General features: G+C 38.1%; 1 protein-coding gene and 1 non-coding gene across 4 annotated transcripts in view; one reads left to right on the top strand and one right to left on the bottom strand.

The window, feature by feature from the left end:
* Positions 1-25236, bottom strand: part of RNF141 (ring finger protein 141) — a 48573-nt gene that overhangs the window by 18861 nt on the left and 4476 nt on the right. For all 3 annotated transcript variants that reach the window (XM_057553455.1, XM_007174933.2, XM_007174934.3), the window contains exons 2-3: positions 11521-11714; positions 8491-8599 (exon numbers count right to left, since the gene is read on the bottom strand). In XM_057553455.1, the coding sequence (XP_057409438.1) occupies positions 8491-8599; positions 11521-11663 (252 nt within the window). In that variant the 5' untranslated portion in view covers positions 11664-11714. The remainder of the gene's footprint in view (positions 1-8490; positions 8600-11520; positions 11715-25236) is intronic.
* Positions 662-768, top strand: LOC114236839 (U6 spliceosomal RNA). Its single transcript, XR_003622696.1, has one exon. It is a non-coding gene; the product is annotated as a U6 spliceosomal RNA (small nuclear RNA).

Raw genomic sequence — 25236 nt, 5'->3', positions numbered from 1 at the left:
CTGGGCTCCCAGGTGAGGTCTGCTGCCCTCTGAGACCAGGGGTGGGGGGCACGCCTGGGCCCCTTCTGTTCCTTGAGCCTAAGCTCCACCCCCCCACAGCCCACAGGGCCTTTTCCAGCCCTGTGGGTCCTGAGCATTGTCCCTGCCCACCAACCAAACCTCACCAATGCTTAGGCCCCACCCTCCACAGCCAAGGCCTTCCCCCCACCCTTTTCTTTTCTTTTCCTTCCTCCTCTTTTTTACTATTGTGGTACTGATGTACCTTCTGGTTGTTGATTCATCTATATTTTCATTTTTATATTCTTCCTAACATATCTGTTAGTTTCCTAGTCTAATTTTATTTTTTACTTTGCTATTGTTCTTTTTTTATTTTGCCACCCTAGGCGGCTTGTGGGATCTTGGTTCACGAGCCTGGGGTCAGGCCGAAGCTCCTGTGGTGGGAACTCCGAGTCCGAACCACTGGCTAACAGAGAACCTCAGACCCCAGGGAATATTCATTGGAGCGAGGTCTCATGGAGTTCCTCATCTCAGCATCAAGACCCAGCTCTACCCAATAGCCTACAAACCCCAGTGTTGGAAGACTCAGGCCAAACAATCAGTAAGACAGGAACACAATCCCATTAAAAAAAAAAAAAATGAGATGGCAAAAAAATATGTCACAGTGCTCACTTCGGCAGCACGTATACTAAAATTGGAACGATACAGAGAAGATTAGCATGGCCCCTGCGCAAGGATGACATGCAAATTCGTAAAGCATTCCATATTTTTATATATGTATATGTATAGCTGATTCACGTTGTTATAAAGCAGAAACTAACACACCATTGTAAAGCAATTATACTCCAATAAAGATGTTAAAAAAAAAGTATGTCACAGATAAAGGAGCAAGGTAAAAGCTACAAGACCAAATAAATGAACAGGAAATAGGTAATTTACCTGAAAAAGAATTCAGAGTAATGATAGTAAAGATGATCCAGAATCTCATATATAGAATGGAGGCACGATTGAGAAAATACAAGAAATGTTTAACAAAGATCTAGAAGAATTAAAGAACAAACAAACACAGATGAACAACACAATAACTGAAATGAAAAATACACTAGAAGGAATCAATAACAGAATAACTGAGGGAGAAGAGCGAATAAGTGAGCTGGAAGACAAAATGGTGGAAATAACTACCAAGGCGCAGAATAAAGAAAAAAGAATGAAAAGAATTGAAGGCAATCTCAGAGACCTCTGGGACAACACTAAATGCACCAACATTCGAATTATAGGGGTCCCGGAAGAAGAATAGAAAAAGAAAGGGTCTGAGAAAATATTTGAAGAGATTATAGTTGAAAACTTCCCTAACATGGGAAAGGAAACAGTCATCCAAGTCCAGGAAGCACAAAGAGTCCCATACAGGATTAACCCTAGGAAAAACACACCAAGACACATATTAATCAAACTAACAAAAATTAAATTCAAAGAAAAAGTATTAAGAGCAGTGAGGGAAAAACAAAAAATAACATACAAAGGAGTCCCCATAAGGTTATCAGCTGATTTTTCAGCAGAAACTCAGCAGGCCAGAAGGCAGTGGAAGGATATACTTAAAGTGATGAAAGAGAAACACCTACAACTAAGATTACTCTACCCAGAAGGATCTGATTCAGATTCGATGGAGAAATCAAAAGCTTTTTCAGACAAGCAAAAGCTAAAGAGAATTCAGCATCACCAAACCAGCTTTACAACAAATGCTAAAGAAAATTCTCCTGGAGGGAAACACAAGAGAAGAAAAAGACTCACAAAAACAAACCCAAAACAATTAAGAAAATGGTAATAGGAACATGCGTATCGATAATAATCTTTAATGTAAATGGATTAAATGCCCCAACCATAAGACACAGACTGGCTGAATGGATACAAAAACAAGACCCATATATATGCTGTCTACAAGAGACCCACTTTAGACCTAGGGATACATACAGACTGAAAGTGAAGGGATAGAAAAAGATATTCCATACAAATGGAAATCAAAAGAAAGCTGGAGTAGCGATACTCGTATCAGGTAAAAGAGACTTTAAAATAAAGACTGTTACAAGAGATAAGGACACTACATAATGATCAAGGGATCAATCCAAGGAAAATATATAACAATTATAAATATTTATGCACCCAACACAGGAGTACCTCAATACATAAGGCAAATGCTAAAACAACCATAAAAGGGGAAATCGACAGTAACACAATAACAGTAGGGGACTTTAACACCCCACTTACACCAATGGACAGATCATCTAAACAGAAAATAAATAAGGAAACACAAGCTTTAAATGACACAATAGACCAGATAGATTTAATTGATATTTATAGGACATTCCACCTGCAAGTGGCAGAATACACTTTCTACTCAAGTGCACATGGAACATTCTCCAGGGTAGATCACATCTTGGGCCACAAATCGAGCCTCAGAAAATTTAAGAAAACTGAAATCATATCAAGCATCTTTTCTGACCACAACACTATGAGGCTGGAAATCAATTACAGGAAAAAAACTGTAAAAAACACAAATACATGGAGGCTAAACAGTGAGATACTAAATAACCAAGAGATTACTGAAGAAATCCAAGAAGAAATAAAAAAATACATAGAAACAAATGACAATGAAAACACTACGACCCAAAACCTACAGGATGCAGCAAAAGCAGGTCTAAGAAATTGCTAAGTTTATAGCAATTCAATCTCACCTCAAGAAACAAGAAAAATCTCAAATAAACGATCTAACCCTACACTTAAAACAACTAGAGAAAAAAGAACAAAGAAAACCCAAAGTCAGTAGAAGGAAAGAAATCATAAAGATCAAAGCAGAAATAAATGAAATAAAAACGAAGAAAACAATAGCAAAGATCAATAAAACTAAAAGCTGGTTCTTTGAGAAGATAAACAAAATTGATAAACCCTTAGCCAGACTCATCAAGAAAAAAAGGGAGAGGACGCAAATCAATAAAATTAGAAATGAAAAAGGCGAAATCACAACTGACACTGCAGAAATACAAAGGATTATAAGAGACTACTACAAACAACTATGTGCCAATAAAATGGACAACCATGAAGAAATGGACAAATTCTTGGAAAGGTACAATTTTCCAAGACTGAAGCAGGAAGAAATAGAAAATATAAACAGACCAATCACAAGCACTGAAATTGAAACTGTGATTAAAAATCTTCCAATAAACAAAAGCCCAGGACCAGATGGATTCACAGGTGAATTCTATCAGACACTTAGAGAAGAGCTAACACCTATCCTTCTCAAACTCTTCCAAAATACAGCAGAGGGAGGAACACTCCCAAACTCATTCTATGAGGCCACAATCACCCTAATACCGAAACTAGACAAAGATGTCACAAAAAAAGAAAACTACAGGCCAATATCACTGATGAACATAGATGCAAAAATCCTCAACAAAATACTAGGAAACAGAATCCAACAACACATTAAAAGGATCCTATGCCATGATAAAGTGGGATTTATCCCAGGGATGCAAGGATTCTTCAATATATGCAAATCAATCAATGTGATACACGACATTAACAAATTAAGTAACAAAAACCATATGATAATCTCAATAGATGCAGGAAAAGCTTTCAACAAAATTCAACACCCATTTATGATAAAAACTCTCCAGAAAATGAGCATAGAGGGAACTTACCTCAACATAATAAAGGCCATATATGACAAACCCACAGCCAACATCGTTCCCAATAGTGAAAAACTGAAACCATTTCCTCGAAGATAAGGAACAAGACAAGGTTGCCCACTCTCACTGCTACTATTCAACATAGTTTTGGAAGTCCTAGCCACAGCAATCAGAGAAGAGAAAGAAATAAAAGGAATACAAATTGGAAAAGAAGAAGTAAAACTGTCACTGTTTGCAGATGACATGATACTATACATAGAAAACCCTAAAGATGCCACCAGAAAACTACTAGAATTAATCAATGAATTTGGTAAGGTTGCAGGATACAAAATTAATGCACAGAAATCTCTGGCATTCTTATACACTGACAATGAAAAATCAGAAAAAGAAATTAAGGAGACACTCCCATTTACCATTGCAACAAAAATAAAATACCTAGGAATAAACCTGCCTAAGGAGGTGAAAGACTTGTACTCAGAAAACTATAAAACACTGATGAAAGACATCAAAGATGACATAAACAGATGGAGGAATACACCATGTTTTGGATTGGAAGAATCAATATTGTGAAAATGGCTATACTACCCAAAGCAATCTACAGATTCAATGCAATCCCTAACAAACTACCAATGGCATTCTTCACAGAATTAGAACAAAAAATTTTACAATTCATATGGAAACACAAAAGACCCCAAATAGCCAAAGCAATCTTGAGAAAGAAAAACGGAGTTGGAGGAATCAGGCTTCCCGATTTCAAACTATACCACAAAGCTACGGTAACCAAGACAGTACGGTAGTGGCACAAAAACAGAAATATAGATCAATGGTACAAGATAGAATGCCCAGAGATAAACCCACACACATATTGGCACCTAATTTACAACAAGGAAGCAAGAACATACAGTGGAGAAAAGACAGCCTCTTCAGTAAGTGGTGCTGGGAAAACTGGACAGCTACATGTAAAAGAATGAAATTAGAACACTACCTAACACCATACACAAAAATAAACTCCAAATGGATTAAAGCCTTAAATGTAAGACCAGACACTATAAACCTCTTAGAGGAAAACATAGGAAAAACACTCTTTGACATAAGCCACAGCAAGATCTTTTTTGACCCACCTCCTAGAGTAATGGAAATAAAAACAAAAATAAACAAATGGGACTTAATTAACCTTAAAGCTTTTGCACAGCAAAGGAAACCATAAACAAGACAAAAAGACAACCCTCAGAATGGGAGAAAATATTTGCCAATGAAACAACAGACAAAGGATTAATCTCCAAAATATACAAATAGCTCATGGAGCTCAATATCAAAAAAACAAACAATCCAGTTAAAAAATGGGTGGAGGACCTAAATAGACATTTCACCAAGGTAGACATACAGATAGCCAAGAGGCACATGAAAAGATGCTCAACATCACTAATTATTGGAGAAATGCAAATCAAAACTACAATGAGGTATCACCTCACGCCGGTCAGAATGGCCATTATCAAAAAATCTAGAAACAATAAATGCTGGAAAGGGTGTGGTGAAAAGGGAACCTTCCTGCACTGTTGGTGGGAATGTAAATTGATACAACCACTATGGAAAATGGTATGGAGGTTCCTTAAAAAGCTAAAAATAGAACTACCATATGACCCAGCAATAGCACTACTGCGCATGTACCCTGAGGAAACCATAATTCAAAAAGAGACATGTACCATAATGTTCATTGCAGCTCTATTTACAATAGCCAGGACATGGAATCAACCTAAATGTCCATTGATAGATGAATGGATAAAGAAGATGTGGCATATATATACAATGGAATATTACTCAGCCATAAAAAGAAATGAAATTGAGTTATTTGTAGTGAGGTGGATGGACCTAGAGTCTGTCATACAGAATGAAATAAGTCAGAAAGAGAAGAACAAATACCATATGCTAACGAATATATACGGAATATAAAAAAAAAAAGGTACTGAGGAACCTAGTTGCAGGGCAGGAATAAAGAGGTAGACACAGAAAATGGACTTGAGGAAATGGGGTGGGAGGGCGAAGCTGGGGTGAAGTGAGAGTAGCATCAACATATATACACTACTGAACGTGAAACAGTTGGCTGGTGAGAAGCAGCAGCATAGCACAGGGAGATCGGCTCGGTGCTTTGCAATGACCTACGGGGGTGGGATAGGGAGGATGGGAGGGAGGCTCAAGAGGAAGAGGATATGGAGACATGTGTATGCATATGGCTGATTCGCTTTGTTGTGCAACAGCAACTAACACAGTGTTGTGAAGCAATTATACTCCAATAAAGATCTATTAAAAAAATAATAATAAATAAATAAATTGGAAATAGGAGAAGAGTCTGAAGGCGTGGAGATCAATCACAGAATCTAAAGTAATCTGGATGAGAAGAAAGAGGGCCCTGAGCATTAGTTACAGTCTCCTTGAGAGTGTGAACTTTGTGTTACAAATAAACTCAAGTGAAACTTGGTAGAGGTAAAACTGAAAAGATCAGCTGGATGGTTACTGTGGAAGAGAAAGCAAGAAAAGGAGAAAGAATGCACAGTTTTCAGAAATGACCTTTGTCACTAGAGTTCTTATAAATTCACCCATGTGTCCTCTGAAGTTGACTTTCAAATAGTCCTGAAAGATTATGTGCAGTGTAAACTCGAAGATGATGGGAGTACTGTATGGGATTTACTTAGTCTATTTGAATGGTTTTACATGTTTTGAGCACAGTTCTTCATTCCTTCTTTACCTTATTCCTTTGCAAATTCAAAAGTTGCAGATTCCCTAAGTTCTTTCGGGAGTATGCATATTTATAACACTGTAAAAAACTGCTAATGAACTTAATATAAATACAATATAAACCCCAAAACAAACAGAAAATGGAAAAATATGTGTTTGGTATACAGTTTTTTTAAAAAAATAAATTTATTTATTTATTTGTTTGTTTTTTATTTTTGGCTGTGTTGGGTCTTCGTTGCTGCATGCGGGCTTTCTCTAGTTGCGGTGAGCAGGGGCTACTCTTCATTGTGGTGCGTGCGCTTCTCTTTGTGGTGGCTTCTCTTGTTGTGGAGCACAGGCTCTAGGTGTGCGGGCTTCAGCAGTTGTGGTGTACGGGCTGTAGAGCACAGGCTCAGTAGTTGTGGTGCACAGGCTTAGTTGCTCCGTGGCATGTGGGATCTTCCCGGACCAGGGCTCGAACCCGTGTCCCCTGCACTGGCAGGTGGGTTCTTAACCACTGCACCACCAGGGAAGCCCTGGTATACAGTTTTTGAGCCCAGTAATCTAAGTATAAATAACAAAATGTGATCTTGGATCAAGCTGAATACAAGTGTGTATTCTGTTACTATGATTTGTGACATATTATACACTATATAAAGTTACACTGCTACCCACACCACACTAATATCACATTAACTACCTCTGTGATGAATAATGCAAAAAATTTTTGAATGATGGTTCTCTGGCAGCTATTAAGTGCTTTTTAACATCTGGACTTAAAAAAAATCAATAAGCAAATGTTCAATGTTGATAGACCCAGCTGAGTGGTATTAAACTATACTATATATTTTCTCTAAATCAACTGTAAACTTTAACAGGTGCCATTCAACTTCAGGCACTTAGCTAAGTCTGGAATTAAGATCTCTCTGTCTTTGTTCCTCGAATCCTTTTTAAAGTTCTTTTATTACTTAAATAATTAGACCTTCAAATTCGATCAACTAAACACAATCGATCCTACTCCACTTATAGCACAGTAGTGGCAATCAACCCACTGGGGAAATGTGGCATATTATTTGGGTAACATCCAGGGTCCATGATACAAAAGAAAAAAATCTCCTTACCCAGGAGTTCTTCATGGATTGATCAGGAGTTGAAATAAAGGCATTCATGAATGCCCAACTTATTGTTTATATGCATATGGATGATTTTATTGTGTTTTAGAGCAGGGGTTGGGATAGGAGGAAGCTTAATAAAATTCATGCCTTCAATTTCACCAAAAGTTCTATGGCCTCAAAAAGGTTAAGAACCACATATTCTAATCCACCCATTAGTGGATGAGGCTTCCGAATACTCTATGACAGCTGCCATCATATTTTTTAGCACAGCTGATATACTCTATCATCTAAAATTTAAAGATGAACTAAGAGACACTTAATTTTTAAGAAGTCATCTTAGAGCTAAGTAGGGTGTTACTTTAGGATTCCACAGTCAGTTAAAATCCAAAAAGAGAGGTACAAGATAAGGATGAGCGTTTACTACCACTTTCCTTGATTATAAAAACCTCTGCTGGGACTTCCCTGGTGGCGCAATGGTTAAGAATACGCCTGCCAATGCAGGGGACATGGGTTCAATACCTGGTCCAGGAAGATCCCACATGCCGCAAAGCAACTGAGCCTGTGTGCCACAACTACTGAGCCCGCATGCTGCAACTGCTGAAGCCCGAGTGCCTAGAGCCGGTGCTCCACAACAGGAGAGGCCACCGCAGTTAGAAGCTCTTGCACTGCAACAAAGAGTGGCCCCTGCTCGCCACAACTAGAGAAAGCCCGCACGCAGCAACGAAGACCCAACACAGCCAAAAATAAATAAATTAAATTAAAAAATAAACCTCTGCTCTATGGCAATTATACAACCAACGGAATTCAAACAGTTAACCTGGAAGGCAAAAATAGTATCAAAACTGTTTTATATGGTTTTACAAATAAATGTTAATCACAACCAAATTATAAACATTTATTTCCACTATATTATATTATACTATTAAATGTGGTTCTAACCACCAAAATAGTTTAAGCTCAGAGTTGGAAATCTCTATCACTCTCACCTTGGTACAGACTACTCGTACAACCACTTTCCAAAAGGCAGAGGAATCAGACCCAGGTTGTACCTCAAACAGAAGATGTTTTTCCTGGCCAGAAGCCACTTTAGCAGTTCTGAAAAGAGGTAAACACATTCGTTAATTTTATGAAAAGTCATGTAAAATAATGGAGCTACGAAACCAGATTCAAGAAAGTTTAAGACAGAGGAGGAAATGTGAAGAAAACACACAAAGACAAATAACAATAATGGTGATTGTAATAATTAGATTTTTAAAATATAGTGATAGAGAATGCTTTGACTATAAACATACAATTTAATTTTCAAGGTGGAAAGCATAGTGGAATGATATTTATAAATCTATTTTTTTCATATCTATATCTCAATGATCTTTAAATTTCTAACAAAGACAGCTAGGAAAAACATGTGCAAGGAATCAGGTACTTAAAGAAAAAATTTAGCTGGTTTCATTTATCCATATTTTGACTAGTGCCTCAGATGTATATAAAGTGTGAAAAAATCTTGATCTTGGTTGAGTCCTTCCTTAAGCAACAACACTTATATACCTCTTTGAAGACAATTTTTACAGATAATTTGAAACTGGATGAAGCAAATGATTTTGAGACGCTTATGTAACTTTACTGTTCTCCCCTAGCAGAGTAATTCTGATTCAGAAAGCAACAGGATACTAACATAAAAATATAACACTTTTTAGGATAACTCAATATCGTGCATCAATGCCAATTTAAATCAGTTCAAAGACATAAGTATTGCAGCTCCCTTTTAACATTACTCACATTTCTCTCTGAGCACCAGAGGGGATATCACACTCAGAACTAAGAAACTTACAGCTAAATAAATTGAGGCCATTGAAAATTAAGTAACTAGCCCTAGGTAACAAAGTCTGCCAGTGAAAGTAGTACTGCCAGTTCCCAGTTCTTTTTTCTAGCTATCAAGCCATGTGTCTTTTGCGTAGGTTTAACTTTATAGTTCTCAGACAGCACTGAACTTGTGAAATGCCCAACTCTGACCCAGGGGAATTGGTTTTAAGAAGCAAATCCAGTCAGAAACATTCTGTGCTAATAAATAAAAGGGAGATACTCTTTTACCATCACCTCTATATTACACAGTAAGCTTAGCTTGAGGATGTTTTCATAGGACACATTTTATCCAGTATCTTTAGGCCAAAAATCAAAATTTCATATAATAGACTAGGGTTTTTTGTATATAAGTTCTAAGACTCTAAAGGGATGGCAAATGTCATTGATTACTCTTCAAAAAAATTGACACAATAAACATAAAAATTCCACTCTTATGATACTATTAAATTCTCAATCCAATTTTATTCCTTAAGAATACGGTCTCAGAAGTAATGCCTCAAATGCTACCATTTGGATGATCTTTAAAAAAAAAAAAAAGAACAAAGTAAAATGCTAGAGTTTTAAAAACCCATGACTACATTTTTATTATAAAAGATCAGACAATACACAAATATACACAGTAAAATGTAAAATCTCCCTTCTCTGCTCCCCTTTTCCATCAGCTCCCCAGAGACCCAGTGTATATCCTTCCAGTTCATTTTCTATGCATTTATATATATATCTACACAGGATCCATCCATATATCCATACAGGGCTTTTTTTTTTTGGGGGGGGGGGTCTGTTTTTAATGAGTGAAATCCAGTGTTCTTAAAAGAAATGATCTTCTAAAATAACTTTTAAGAGTTAAGAATGCTTTATTCTTCATGACTGGCTAATAACAGGACACTCCAGCCATGTCCATAAAAAGACTGCATTTCCTTCTCTTTATCTAATGTGTTCTAAATGGCCAAGTATAATATGTCTCTTATCCAATGCAGTTATTGCAAAGCTTACTGAGTACATTCATGTATTTTACCCTAAACTATTAATAGTGACTATAATATAAATTTATATATACTAAGTGGTTCCAAACTGCTTGGTGATTTTGTTTGGCCTTTTGGGGGTTTAAGGAGAGGTAATATGGGATAGTGGAAAGATCTTCAGACTTGGCGAAAGCTGGATCTGCCATCGATACTTGGGTAATCACTTTAGGCCTCAGTTAAAATGTCTGACTGTCAGCAGAGTGCCTTGCACATACTATGTGTTCAGTGAACGTTAGCTAAGTTGAATAGACTAAAGAAAGAACCTTTAAGATCTCATTTAAAAGGCAATGCCAATAAGTTATAACTATACCCCCAGGGAGACAGAAGATATATATACAAAGAGAGTCGGATATGGGTGCCGCTAGAGGAAGACTTAATAGAAAGAAGTGACATCTGCTCTCCTGTCACTAAGGGAGAACACACAAACAAAAATGGAATATTTTAAAAGTATAACAATCTGGGGTCATTCAGGTACAAAAAGCTCGGTATATTTTAATAGCTTCTATACAGATCAGCATAAAAATTGATTTAATAAAGAATAATTCACAAAGAGAAGGCTGTTCCATTGGATGTGCTAAGTAGGCAGAGAAGTTTATACTCCATCTTAGAAATCTATTCAAGAGTTAAGTAAAGATGTAAACATGATAGCTAATTAGAAAATATTTATATACAAAATATCTTATTCTTCAGTGATGACAAATGAATTATTACCATATATATATTTCTCTGGCAAAATAATGGTTCAATGAACAAACACAGAGGATTTATTTATTAACTAGATGAACTGGTTCATATTCAGAAACCTGAAGTGCCCTTTGACTATCCTAGGCGCCTTTCTCTAGATGACTAACTGGTATATTCTCTTCTGTTATGCACCTCCTTTAGTGCTTTCAAACAAGGGTCAATTTATATGCCTGTGTTCAAAATTCAGTTTTAAGTTCCTTCTATTCTTTTAGTCCTATGGCATATTTTTAGATAGCTACATAGAAAGTCTTATAGTACTCAATAAATATTTGCTAACTGCTGCTGAAAACATTCTCTTACCAACCAATACGTGTGCTTATCTCTCAGACAGTCACAACACTGTGGCATATGTCAGGGGGAGAAAATAAAATGAAAAAGAGCAAGTCTTACACATCATTAAGTTCTGCTACTCTTCCAAGAAATTCTTCATAAGTTAAGGAGCCACTTTCTCGAACCAATGTGACATGTTTTGCTACTTTTTCTGGTAACTTGTTAAGAACCAGCTGCGTCTGATCCGAAATTTGCTGTCCCATGATGAAATGATGCCTTATGAAATCCAAAAAGAGTGTTGCTTCACATCGTTTCTGTCAAATATACATAAAAGTTATTTTTACATGTAATATAAAAATGGCAACATACCCATCCCTTCAAGAAAATAAAGAAAAACAGAAATACTTTTAAGTGAGATCTCAACAGACTTACATGAGCCTAAGGTGGAATTTATTTAAAAAACTATATTTGAAAGTAAAGATTTACAGTTCAATTTTTTAAAGATCATACAGGTAAATGAGAATACAGGATTCATTTATCTTATTGGGAGGGTGAATTCCTATAATTTTGCCAAGTTAAAAACCATTACACACACACACACACACACACACACACACACACACACAGAGGCATTTAAGTGATTGTATTTAATAGGAAGTTTGTTTACCTCATATAATTTTCCTAAGAACATTTCCTGACTGCTTACCATGTCAGGCTCCAAACTAAGGGCTTTCATATATTATCTCATTTATTTCTTCCAATAACCCTAAGAGGTAGGCATTATTATATTCCTAGTTGACAGATAAGGAAATAGAGTTGAGTGACTTATCTAAAGTTAAACAGCTGGGGACTTCCCTGGTGGTGCAGTGGTTAAGAATCCGCCTGCCAATGCAGGGGACACGGGTTCGATCCCTGGTCCAGGAAGATCCCACATGCCAAGGAGCAACTAAGCCTGTGCGCCACAACTACTGAGCTTGCACGCCAGAACTACTGGGCCCATGCACCGCAACTACTGAAGCTTGTGCACTCTAGGGGCCCGTGTGCTGCAACTACTGAAGTCTGCACGCCTAGAGCCCATACTGTGCAACACGAGAAGCCACTGCGATGAGAAGCCTGCGCATCACAACAAAGAGTAACCTCTGCTCGCCACAACTAGAGAAAGCCCATGCGCAGCAACGAAGACCCAACGCAGCCCCCCCAAAAAAAGTTAAACAGTTGGTAGCACTTCCCTGGTGGTGCAGTGGTTAAGAATCCACTTGCCAATGCAGGGAGCCCTGGTCTGGGAAGATCCCATGTGCTGTGGAGCAACTAAGCCTGTGTGCCACAACTACTGAGCCTGTGCTCTAGAGCCTGCGAGCCACAACTACTGAGATCTGCGTGCCACAACTACTGAAGTCCGTACACCTAGAGCTCGTGCTCCGCAACAAGAGAAGCCACCTCAGTGAGAAGCCTGTGCGCTGCAACAAAGAGTAGCCCCCGCTTGCCGCAACTAGAAGGAAAGCCCATGCACAGCAATGAAGACCCAACACGGCCAAAAATAAATCATAAATTTATATGAAAAAAAAACAGTTGGTAAATGGTTGAAGTGAAATTTGAACTCATGTTTTTTAGATTCTAGTGCTTATATTCTTTAACGCTATGATATACTGTGATGTATAATCATGATATAAATAGATCAGCTAAAAAACTTATTGCAGAATTACTTTATTTATAAATGTACAACTTAATGTTAATTGTAAAATACATGTAAATTAAACAGACTTTTTAGCTAATTCAAGTATGTTATATTTTCTGCTTAGAAAAAAAAAGTGCTTTTGCTTTTTAACTCCTCTAGGTATTTATTTTTTAATTATTTATTTATTTATTTATTTATTTTTGGCTGCATTGGGTCTTTGTTGCTGCATGCGGGCTTTCTCTAGTTGTGGTGAGCGGGGGCTACTCTTCATTGCAGTGCATGGATTTCTCATTGTGGTGGCTTCTCTTGTTGTGGAGCACAGGCTCTAGGCACGCGGGCTTCAGTAGTTGTGGCACACAGGCTCAGTAGTTGTGGCTCATGGGCTCTAGAGTGCAGGTTCAAGAGCTGTGGCACACGGGCTTAGGTGCTCCAGGGCATGTGGGATCTTCCCGGGCGAGGGCTTGAACCCATGTCCCCTGCACTGGCAGGCGGATTCTTAACCACTGTGCCACCAGGGAAGTCCCTCCTCTAGGTATTTTTAATTTAGAATTTATGTAACTTGTTTTCTAAATATGAAGGTGATATTTTAGTTAAAAGGCTGGATCACTACTTTAATAATCTACTATCAATGTAGATCAATAAGTTACTGAATTGACTTAAAATTTAATCACAAAACATTTATTTAATAATCACGCTAAAGTCTTGAAGGATATAATTCTATGTATTGTGGCTAGAGAAGAGTTGGATGCGTTTATTCTAGACAGTTTTTTCTCCTTTGGTAAATAATGATTTATCAAAATATTAAGCACTGAGATATGGTTAAAATAGAAAACAAGATAAATTTTTAGTATTTATCTATCCTGATATATTCTACAGCTGAATAAGGAAATCCCATTTCAATACGAATACCACTACTAATAATAGTAAAATCAACTAATATTCGTTCACCACTTCTACTGTGTAACACAATCTTCTAAGTACTTTATATGTATTCATGAATTTAGTTATTTAAATCCTCATGATAACCATTTCACAGATGAAGAAACAAGATAGTTAAGGAAACAAGCACAGAGAGGTTAAATTAACAAAGCCACAAAGCTAATATTAGAGTTTTTTAAAAAAAAATAAAGTTAGAAAAAGAGAAAAGCATTAAAATTAAAAAGAATCGGGGCTTCCCTGGTGGCGCAGTGGTTGAGAATCTGCCTGCTAATGCAGGGGACATGGGTTCGAGCCCTGGTCTGGGAAGATCCCACATGCCACGGAGCAACTAGGCCCATGAGCCACAATTACTGAGCCTGAGCGTCTGCAGCCTGTGCTCCGCAACAAGAGAGGCAGCGATAATGAGAGGCCTGCGCACCGCGATGAAGAGTGGCCCCCACTTGCCGCAACTAGAGAAAGCCCTCGCACAGAAACGAAGACCCAACACAGCCATAAATAAATAAATAAATAAACAAACAAACCCAAAGTTAAAAAAGAAAAAATTAAAAAGAATCTGATCCCCCCCCTCCAAGAAATTCCATTTTATTTACACGTCAAAGACTATCATTTTACCTCACCTGAATTAACACTCATATCATATAAAGCAGGTGAAATAGTAACAATTTATAGTAAAAATTTTGTCAGGAAACCTGCTTTATCATTTAATCAAAAAAATTAAAAGTTATAACTCTAAAATATAAAACATATAACTTTAAAATATAAAATCATTTACAATAAGATTTCTCAGTCACCATAAATATGCAAATTTTGCTTTGTATTCAAATTTAATGTGTTATATTTGAGGTTTATTCTTTTAGTCACATTAAATATAGGAAAAGTACAACTGTTCTAAAGAGAAAAACTCAACAATTACTGTTTTGAATCTGAGCCTACTTGGCAATGATAAATATGTATTACAGAGATAAATGAAAGGAAGTTGTTGAGGAAGATCCAGGCCACTAAATAACCATCTCTGAAGGCAAAATTATGTACTTTAAATATAGCCAAGTGGATTCATAGCAATCGTATTCAAAGAGAAACAAAGCTTTTACCTTAGAGGAGGTCTCTAGAGTACTCAACATTAGTAATTTCTGGATTTCATAGTCTAGTAAAGTCTCAAAGCACCATGGTGTTGCACATTTATTTCTATTCTAAGTAAGGATAGTTTCCAAAAATAAATGAAAAAATCCCTAAAGCGTAACAAGAATTTAAAGAATAACTTATAACCTAGGAAATAGAAGGATATAATACTAGAATAAAAGTCCTTCCCAAGAAGGCAGTAATTTCACACTGACGTATACTACATACAGTAACACTATGGTCCTTATTTTTCTTGTTCTAATCCAGATGTGTGAAAACATCATCAGGAGCCAAAGGCTGTACACTGGTGTTAGGGAGCCACCGTTACATGGCCTTTTAAAAAATTAAATTCAACAAGCACCATATGCCCGGCACTGTGCTGTGTTCTGGGGATACAATAGTGAGTGTAAGAAACAGGGTTCTTGCCACCATGGAGCATCTGATTCAGTGGGGAAGAGACAACAATCACACCAATAAATACATAATTTCAAAATAATAAGTGCTAAGCCAAACAAGTATAGGGTACTGAAAGCCTATAAAAGGGGGACTTGACCTAGTCTTGTGACAGGGAAGACGTCCTTGGGCAAACATTTGATTTGCTATCAGTCAGAGTTAGCCAGCGAAGAGAGGGATAGAGGCATGGCAAGGGGAGGACATTCCAGGCAGAGGTTATAGAAAGTGCCTAACATAGGAAGGAGTATGGTGACTTTGAGGTTAAAAAAAAAAAAAAAAGCCAGAGTGACTAAAGCCTAGGCAGAAGGAGAGGGAGATTAGCACCAAGAGATGGGATGTTTACCATTTTTGTTTATGACACAAAGACAAGACTGCATGCCTGCCCAATCTGTGGATGACTGAAACTGGAATGAACAAATAATGTCCACAGAATACCAGAATTAAGACTGAAAATGGATACTTATTTTCTGAAATCGAATAAATTATGTCAAATATGACTAAAAGTTAAATCCTGAATATGTTTTGAAAGGCACATAAAGCACATAGGTAAGTTATGTTTAAAAGCAAATAAAATATAAAAGGTCTGAGGGTTCCAGTCAAAATAAGTAAACAGTAAATAGCGATAAGAAAGATGCTAAAATAATCCTAAACTCTTGCTAGAAGCAGATGTCCAGAGCAAGAGCCTAGTTCCACTGTGCTCTGTAATGGTTCCAACACACCAAAGTTCTCTAATCAGCTCTAAGCAGTGACACTTTTAAAGGGCACTAATCATTTGAATATATTTGGGAAAGCACACAAGATGTTATGGATCTAGAAGAGGAAGCAAAGCAATTTATTCTAGATAATCATAGTTCCGTAACAACATGGAGCATGATGATAGGTTTGTTCAAACACCTGAAGAGCTTTCATGTGGAAGAGGAAGTAATATTTACTTTATATAATTACAGAGACCAGAATGGTCAGTATAAATTAGGCTGATTTCAGGTCAGTATAAGAATTTCCTATCATCCATAATTATCCAGAAGGGTTAAGGGCTGTCTTGCAAAGCATGTGAGCTTGCATTCATTGGAAAGGTGGAGGTGTTTAAGCAAAAATAAGAAGTTCATCTAATTAGTGTTTTAGAGAAAATTTTTGCTTGAATGAGAAGTGGAGAAGGTGACCTCTAACCTAATATTTCACTCCCAAAGTGAAACTTAAATTCCCTCTAGCATTCCTGTACTGATTTAATAAAAATGCAATAAAATATTCTAATCAACCAGACTGAAAACTTTAAATTATACCTACAATTCTTAACAAAGAAAAAATTAAACTTTTGAAATATATGGTTTTAAGATTTCATGTAAAATATTAATGATAACTTAATCAATATGCCCACCAAACAGATATTAAAGAGATTTAGTTGTTTGTTTATTGAGTTACAAAATGGTCCCTTTTAAGAGGTAAAATTATAATTATATGCAGATGACATGATAATATATATAGAAAACCCTAACAACTCCACACAAAAACTACTAGTACTGGTAAATAAATTCAGCAAGGTATCAGGATACAAGATTAACATACAGAAATCTGTTGCATTTCTTTACACTAAAAATGAAATACCAGAAAGGGAAAGTAAAAAAAAAAATCCCTTTTAAAATTGCACACCCCCCCCACCCCAAAAAAATACTTAGGAATAAACCCGACCAAGGAGGTGAAAAACTTATATGCTGAGAACTATAAAGCATTGATAAAGGAAACTGAAGATGATTCAAATAAATGTTAAAATATTCTATGCTCTTGGATTGGAAGAATTAATATTGTTAAAATGACCATACTACCCAAAGCAATCTACAGATTCAATGCAATCCCTATCAAATAACCCATGACATTTTTCACAAAACTAGAACAAATAATCCTAAAATTTATATGGAACCATAAAAGACCCAGAATTGCCAAAGCAATTCTGAGGAGAAAGAACAAAGATGGAGGCATAACCCTCCCAGACTTAGACAATACTACAAAGCTACAGTAATCAAAACAGTGTGGTATTGGCACAAAAACAGACATATGGATCAATGGAACAGAATAGAGCGCCTAGAAATAAATCCACACACCTACAGTAAATTAACCTTTGAAAAAAGAGGCAAGAACATACAACGGAGAAAAGACAGTCTCTTCAGCAAGTCGTGGTGGGAAAGCAGGACAGCCACATGTAAATCAATGAAGTTAGAACACTCCTTCACACCATATACAAAAATAAACTCAAGGGGGCTTCCCTGGTGGCGCAGTGGTTGAGAATCTGCCTGCCAATGCAGGGGACACGGGTTCGAGCCCTGGTCTGGGAAGACCCCACATCCGCGGAGCGACTAGGTCCGTGAGCCACAATTGCTGAGCCTGTGTGTCTGGAGCCTGTGCTCCGCAACAAGAGAGGCCACGATAGTGAGAGGCCCGCGCACCGCGATGAAGAGTGGCCCCCACTTGCCGCAACTAGAGAAAGCCCTCGCACAGAAACGAAGACCCAACACAGCCATAAATAAATAAATAAAATTAAAAAAGAAAACAAAAAACTCAAGATGGCTTAAAGACTTAAATATAAGATATGACAACATAAAACTCCTAGAAGAGACCATAGGCAAAACATTCTCTGACAGAAACTGTAGTAATGTTTTCTTAGGTCAGTCTCCCAAGGCAATATAAATAAAAGCAAAAATAAACAAATGGGACCTAATCAAAATTATAAGCTTTTGCAAGGCAAAGGAAACCATAAACAAAACAAAATGACAACCTACGGACTGGGAGAAAATATTTGCAAACGATGCAACTGACAAGGGCTTAATTTCCAAAATATACAAACAACTCACACAACTCAATAAAAAAAAAAAAACCAATAAAAAAATGGTCAGAAGACCTAAATAGACACTTCTCCAAAGAAGACATACAAATGGCCAATAGGCACATGAAAAAATGCTCAACATCACTAATTATTAGAGAAACGCAAATCAAAACTACAATGAGGGAGAGGAATCAAGATGGCGGATGAGTAAGACATGGAGCTCACCTCTTCCTACAAATACGTCAAAAACACATCTACAAGTGGAACGATTTGCACAAAACATCTACCGAACACTGGCAGAAGACCTCAGACTTCCTAAAGGGCAAGAAAACCTCCATGTAACCAGGAAGGACAAAAGAAAAAGAAAAAAAGAAAAGAGAAAGAGAAAAGAATTGGGATGGGACCTACACCCTAGGGAGGGAGCTGTGAAGGAGGTAAGGTTCCCATACCCTGGGAAGTCCCCTCACTGGCGGGGAGATCAGCCTGGATGGAAGGGGAGCCTTGAAGCCTTGAGCAGAGTGCAGAAACCAGATTGCAGAAGGCAAAATGGAGAGTGACCTGCACAGACGTTGGTACCATCACCTTGTACTCCCCAGGCTGAGATGCTTGTCCACTGGTGTGGGCGGAGGCTGCGTGCTGAAGCTCAGGTTTCGGAGGTCAGACCCAGGGAGAGGACCAGGGTTGGCTGTGTGGAGACAGCCTGAAGAGGCTAGAGTGTGGCAACTGAGGGTGTGCTCAGAAGAAGCCTGGGCCAACCAGAGAGGCAAGGTGCCACTGCTGGGGGGCGCACAAGGAGAGGGGTGGGACCGCTATAGGAGCTTCTTTCCCTGCACGCATGGTCTCAGGCAACAGGACACCACCTACACAAGCTCTGGGGGCAGGTGTGAGCTGCCACTGCCACTGTGGGCTCCAGAGACAGGCACAGGCCACCACCACTGTCATTATGGGCTCCAGAGGTGGGCACAGGTAGCCGCCACCACTAAGAGACCTGCAAGCAGGATCCAGTTGCTGCCCCTGCTGTCCTGGGAGTGCGAGGGCCGCCGCTGCAAGACCTGTGAATGGGCGCCAAGTGTTGCCCCCACTGTCCCAGGGGGGCGTGGGCCACCGCTACTGTTGGAAAACCTGTGAGCAGGCAGCAATCGCTGCCCCCACCATCTGGGGAGTGTGCACAGGCAGCGAGCAGGTGTCAAGCACTGCCCCTGCTGTCCAGGGAGTGTGTGGGCTGTGGCTGCCACTGGGATCCACGGGAGGAGGAGCCAATTACTGTCCCTGCTGTATCAGGTGTGCGCATGGCCTGCTGCACCTACACACTCATATCAAAGGAATAACAGCCAACACACACTGAGGAAAGAGGCAGCAAGCATCCAAACCAAAAGCAACCTCTCGATTCCTGACAAGACGGCAGAGTAAAAGGACTAGAGCTCACCTCCTCACATGAAAACACCAAAATCACAACTAACTGCTGAACAACCATGGACAAGAAAGACTGGAACCTACAAAAAAAGATATTTTACATCCAAAGACAAAGAAAAGCCACAACTAGATGGTAGGAGGGACGCTTTTGCAATATAATCAAATCTGTACCAGTAGGATGGGTGACCCACAAACTGGAAAATAATTGTATTACAGAGATTCTCCCACAGGAGTGAGAGTTCTGGGCCCCATGTCAGGCTCCCCAGCCTGAGCTGGAATTGGAGCCCCCCGAGCATTTGGCTTAGAAAGCCAGTGGGCCTTGAGTGCAGGAACTCCACAGGACTGAGGGAAACAGAGACTCCACTCTTGAGGGCATACACAAGATTTCATGTGTACTGGGACCCAGCACAAAGAAGTGACTTCATAGGAGCCTGGGCTAGACCTACCTGTGGGTTTGGAGGGTCTCCTATGGAGGCAGGGGTTGTCTGTGGCTCACTGTGGGGGCAAGGTCACTGGTGGCAGAGGCCCCAGGGAATACTGATCATCATGAGCTCTCCTGAAGGCCCCCATTTTGGCACAAAGACCTGGCCCTACACAACAGCCTACAGGCGCCAGTGCTGGACGCCTCAGGCTAAACAACCAGCAAGACAGGAACACAGCGCCACCCATCAGCAGACAGGCTGCCTAAAGCTGTACTGAGCTCACAGCCACCCCTAAACACACCCCTTGACACGGCCCTGCCCACCAGAGGGACAAAACCCAGCTCCACGCACCAGTGGGCAGGCACCAGTCCCTCCCACCAGGAAGCCTGAACAAGTCTCAGGACCAACCTCACACACCAGGGGCCAGACACCAGAAGCAAGAGGAGCTATGATCCTGCAGCCTGTGGAAAGGAGTCCATCCACACAGAAAGTTTCACAAAATGAGACGACAGAGAAATATGCTCCAGATGAAGGAACAAGATGAAAACCCAAAAGAATAACTAAGTGAAGTGGAGATAGGCAATCTACCTGAAAAATAATTTAGAGTAATGATAGTAAAGATGATCCAAGATTTGAGAAAAAGAATGGAGGCACTGATCGAGAAGATACAAGAAATGTTTAACAAAGATTTAAAGATTTAAAGAACAAACAAACAAAGATGAACAATACAATAACTGAAGTGAAAAATACACTAGAAGGAATCAACAGCAGAATAAATGAGGCAGAAGAACAAATAAGTAAGCTGGAAGACAGAGTGGTGGAGATCACTGCTGCAGAACAGAATAAAGAAAAAACAATGAAAAGAAATGAGGACAGTCTCAGAGACCTCTGGGACAACATTAAATGCACCAACATTTGCATTATAGGGGTCCCAGAAGAAGAAGAGAGACAGAAAGGGCTTGAGAAAATATTTGAAGAGATTATAGCCGGAAACTTCCCTAACATGAGAAGGGAAACACTCACTCAAGTCCAGGAAGTGCAGAAAGTCCCATATAAGATAAACTCAAGGAGGAACACACCAAGACTTATATTAATCAAACTGACAAAAATTAAAGACAAAGAAGAAATATTAAAAGCAACAAGGGAAAAGCAACAAATAACATACAAGGGAATCCCAGAAACTCAGAGTTTCAGCAGAAACTCTGAGGCCAGAAGGGAGTGGCATGATATATTTAAAATGATGAAAAGAAAAAACCTACAACCAAGAATACTCTACCCAGCAAGCGCCTCATTCAGATTTGACGGATAAATCAAAAGCTTTACAGACAAGCAAAACCTAAAAGAATTCAGCACCACCAAACCAGCTTTACAACAATCCTAAAGGAACTTCTCTAGGCAGAAAAGAAAAGGCCACAACTAGAAACAAGAAAATTACAAATGGGAAAGCTCACTGGTAAAGGCAAATATAAAGTAAAGGTAGGAAATCATCCACACACAAATATGATATCAAAGCCAGCAACTGTGAGGAGAGTACAAATGCAGGATATTGGAAATGCATTAGAAATTAAGAGACCAGAAACTTAAACAATCATATATATATAGACTGCTATATCAAAACCTCATGGGAACTGCAAACCAATAATCTACAGTAGATACATACACAAAAAAGAGAAAGCTATCCAGACACAACACTAAAGATAGTTACCAAATCACAAGACAAGAGAACAAAAGAGAAGGAAGAAAAAAGACCTACAAAAACAAATCCAAAACAATTAACAAAATGGCATTAAGAACATACATATCAATAATTACCTTAAATGTAAATGGATTAAATACTCCAACCAAAAGACATAGACTAGCTGCATGGATACAAAACCAAGACCCGTATGTATGCTGTCTACAAGAGACCCACTTCAGATCTAGGGACACATACAGACAGAAAGTGAGGGGATGGAAAAAGGTATCCTATGCAAATGGAAATCAAAAGAAAGCTGGAGTAGCAATACTCATATCAGACAAAATAGACTTTAAAATAAAGACTGTTACAAGAGACAAAGAAGGACATTACATAATGATCAAGGGATCAATCCAAGAAGAAGATATAACAATCGTAAATATATATGCACCCAGCACAGGAGCACCTCACTATATAAGGCAAATGCTAAGAACCATAAAAGGAGAAACTGACAGTAACACAACAATAGTGGGGGACTTTAACAACCCACTTTCATCGATGGAGAGGTGATCCAGATAGAAAATCAATAAGGAAACACAGGCCTTAAATGACGTATTAGATCAGATGGACTTAATTTATATTTATAGAACATTCCATCTGAAAGCAGCAGAATACAGTTTCTTCTCAAGTGCCCATGAAACATTCTCCAGGATAGATCACCTCTTGGGCCACACATCAAGCCTCAGCAAATTTAAGAAAATTGAAATCATATCAAGCATCTTTTCTGACCACAACGTTATGAGACTAGAAGTCAATTACAGGAAAAAACTGTAAAAAACACAAATATATGGAGGCTAAACAATATGTTCCTAAACAACCAATGGATCACTGAAGAAATCAAAGAGGAAATCAAAAAAATACCTAGAGACAACTGCAATGAAAGACAAAGATCCAAAACCTATGGGACACAGCAAAAGCAGTTATAAGAGGGACGTTTATAGCAATATAATCTTACCTCAGGAAACAAGAAAAATCTCAAATAAACAACCTAACCTTACACCTAAAGCAACCAGAGAAAGAAGAACAAACAAAACCCAAAGTTAGTAGACGGAAAGAAATCATAAAAATCAGAGCAGAAATAAATGAAATAGATGAAGAAAATAGAAAAAAATCAATGAGCCTAAAAGCTGCTTCTTTGAAAGGATAAACAAAATTGATAAACCTTTAGCCAAACTCATCAAGAAAAAAAGGGAGAGGGTTCAAAACTATAAAATTAGAAATGAAATAGAAGTTACAACTGACACAACAGAAATACAAAGGATCATAAGAGACTATTACAAACAACTACATGCCAATAAAATGGACAACCTAGAAGAAATGGACAAATTCTTAGAAAGGTACAACCTTCTAAGACTGAACCAGAAAGAAACAGAAAATATGAACAAACCAATCACAAGTACTGAAAATGAAACAGTAATTTAAAAACTTCCAACAAAGAAAAGTCCAGGACCAGATGGCTTCACAGGCAAATTCTATTAAACATTTAGAGAAGAGTTAACACCTATCCTTCTGAAACTCCTCCTAAAAATTGCAGAGGAAGGAACACTCCCAAGCTCATTCTATGAGGCCACAATCATCCTGATACCAAAATCAGACAAGGATGCCACAAAAAAAGAAAATTACAGGCCAATATCATTGATGAACATAGACACAAAAATCCTCAACAAAATACTAGCAATTCGAGTCCAACAATACATTAAAAGGATAATACACCATGATCAAGTGGGATTTATCCCAGGGATGCAAGGATTCTTCAATATCCACAAATCAGTCAGTGTGATACACCACACTAACAAACTGAAGAATAAAACCCATATGATCATCTCAATAGATGCAGAAAAAACTTTTGACAAAATTCAACACCCATTTATGATAAAAACTCTCCAACAAGTGGGCATAGAGGGAACTTACCTCAACATAATAAAGGCCATATATGACAAACCCACAGCTAACATCTTTCTCAATGGTGAAAGGCTTAAAGCATTCCCTCTAAGATCAGGAACAAGACAAGGATGTCCACTGTCACCACTTTCATTCAACGTAGTTTTGGAAGTCCTAGCCATGGCAATCAGAGAAGAAAAAGAAATAAAAGGAATCCAAACTGGAAAAGAAGAAGTAAAACTGTCACTGAAGATGACAAGATACTATACACAGAAAATCCTACAGATGCTACTAGAAAACTACTAGAGCTCATCAATGAATTTGGTAAAGTTTCAGGATAAAAAATCAATACACAGAAATCTCTTGCATTCCTATACACTAACAACAAAAGATCAGAAAGAGAAATTAAGGGAACAATTCCATTTACCACTGCATCAAAAAGAATAAAATACGTAGAAATAAACCTACCTAAGGAGGCAAAAGACCTGTACTCTGAAAACTATAAAATGCTGATGAAAGAAACTGAAGATGACACAGATGGAAAGATATACCATGTTCTTGGATTGGAAGAATCAATATTGTCAAAATGACTATACTACCAAAGGCAATCTATAGAGTCAATGCAATTCCTATCAAATTATCAATGGCATTTTTCACAAAACTAGAACAAAACAATTTTTAAATTTGTACGGAAACACAAAGATCCCGAATAGTGAAAACAATCTTGAGAAAGAAAAACGGAGTTGGAGGAATCAGGCTCCCTGACTTCAGACTAAACTACAAAGCTACAGTAATCAACACAGTATGGTATTGGTGCAAAAACAGAAATATAGATCAATGGAACAGGATAGAAAGTCCAGAGATAAACCCAGAAACCTATGGTCAATTAATCTATGACAAAGGAGACAAGAATATATAATGGAGAAAAGACAGTCTCTTCAATAAATGGTGCTGGGAAAACTGGACAGCTACATGTAAAAGAATGAAATTAGAACATTCTCTAACACCATGCACAAAAATAAACTCAAAATGGATTAAAGACCTAAATGTAAGGTCAGACACTATAAAACTCTTAGAGGAAAACACAGGCAAAACACTCTTTGATGTAAATTGCAGCAAGATCTTTTTTGATCCACCTCCTAGAGTAATGAAAAGAAAAACAAAAATAAACAAATGGGACCTAATTAAACTTAAAAGGTTTTGCACAGCAAAGGAAACCATAAACACAAAAAGACAACCCACAGAATGGGAGAAAATATTTGCAAAGGAAGCAACTGACAAGGGATTAATCTCCAAAATATACAAACAGTTCATGCAGCTCTATTTCAAAAAAACAAACAACCCAATCAAAAAAATATGCAGACCTAAACAGACATTTCTCCAA

The sequence above is a fragment of the Balaenoptera acutorostrata genome, chromosome 9, assembly GCF_949987535.1.
Source record: "Balaenoptera acutorostrata chromosome 9, mBalAcu1.1, whole genome shotgun sequence".
Lineage (NCBI taxonomy): Eukaryota > Metazoa > Chordata > Mammalia > Artiodactyla > Balaenopteridae > Balaenoptera > Balaenoptera acutorostrata.
The sequence above is the reverse complement of the archived record's forward strand: the minus strand, read 5'-3'. Positions and strand labels throughout refer to the sequence as shown.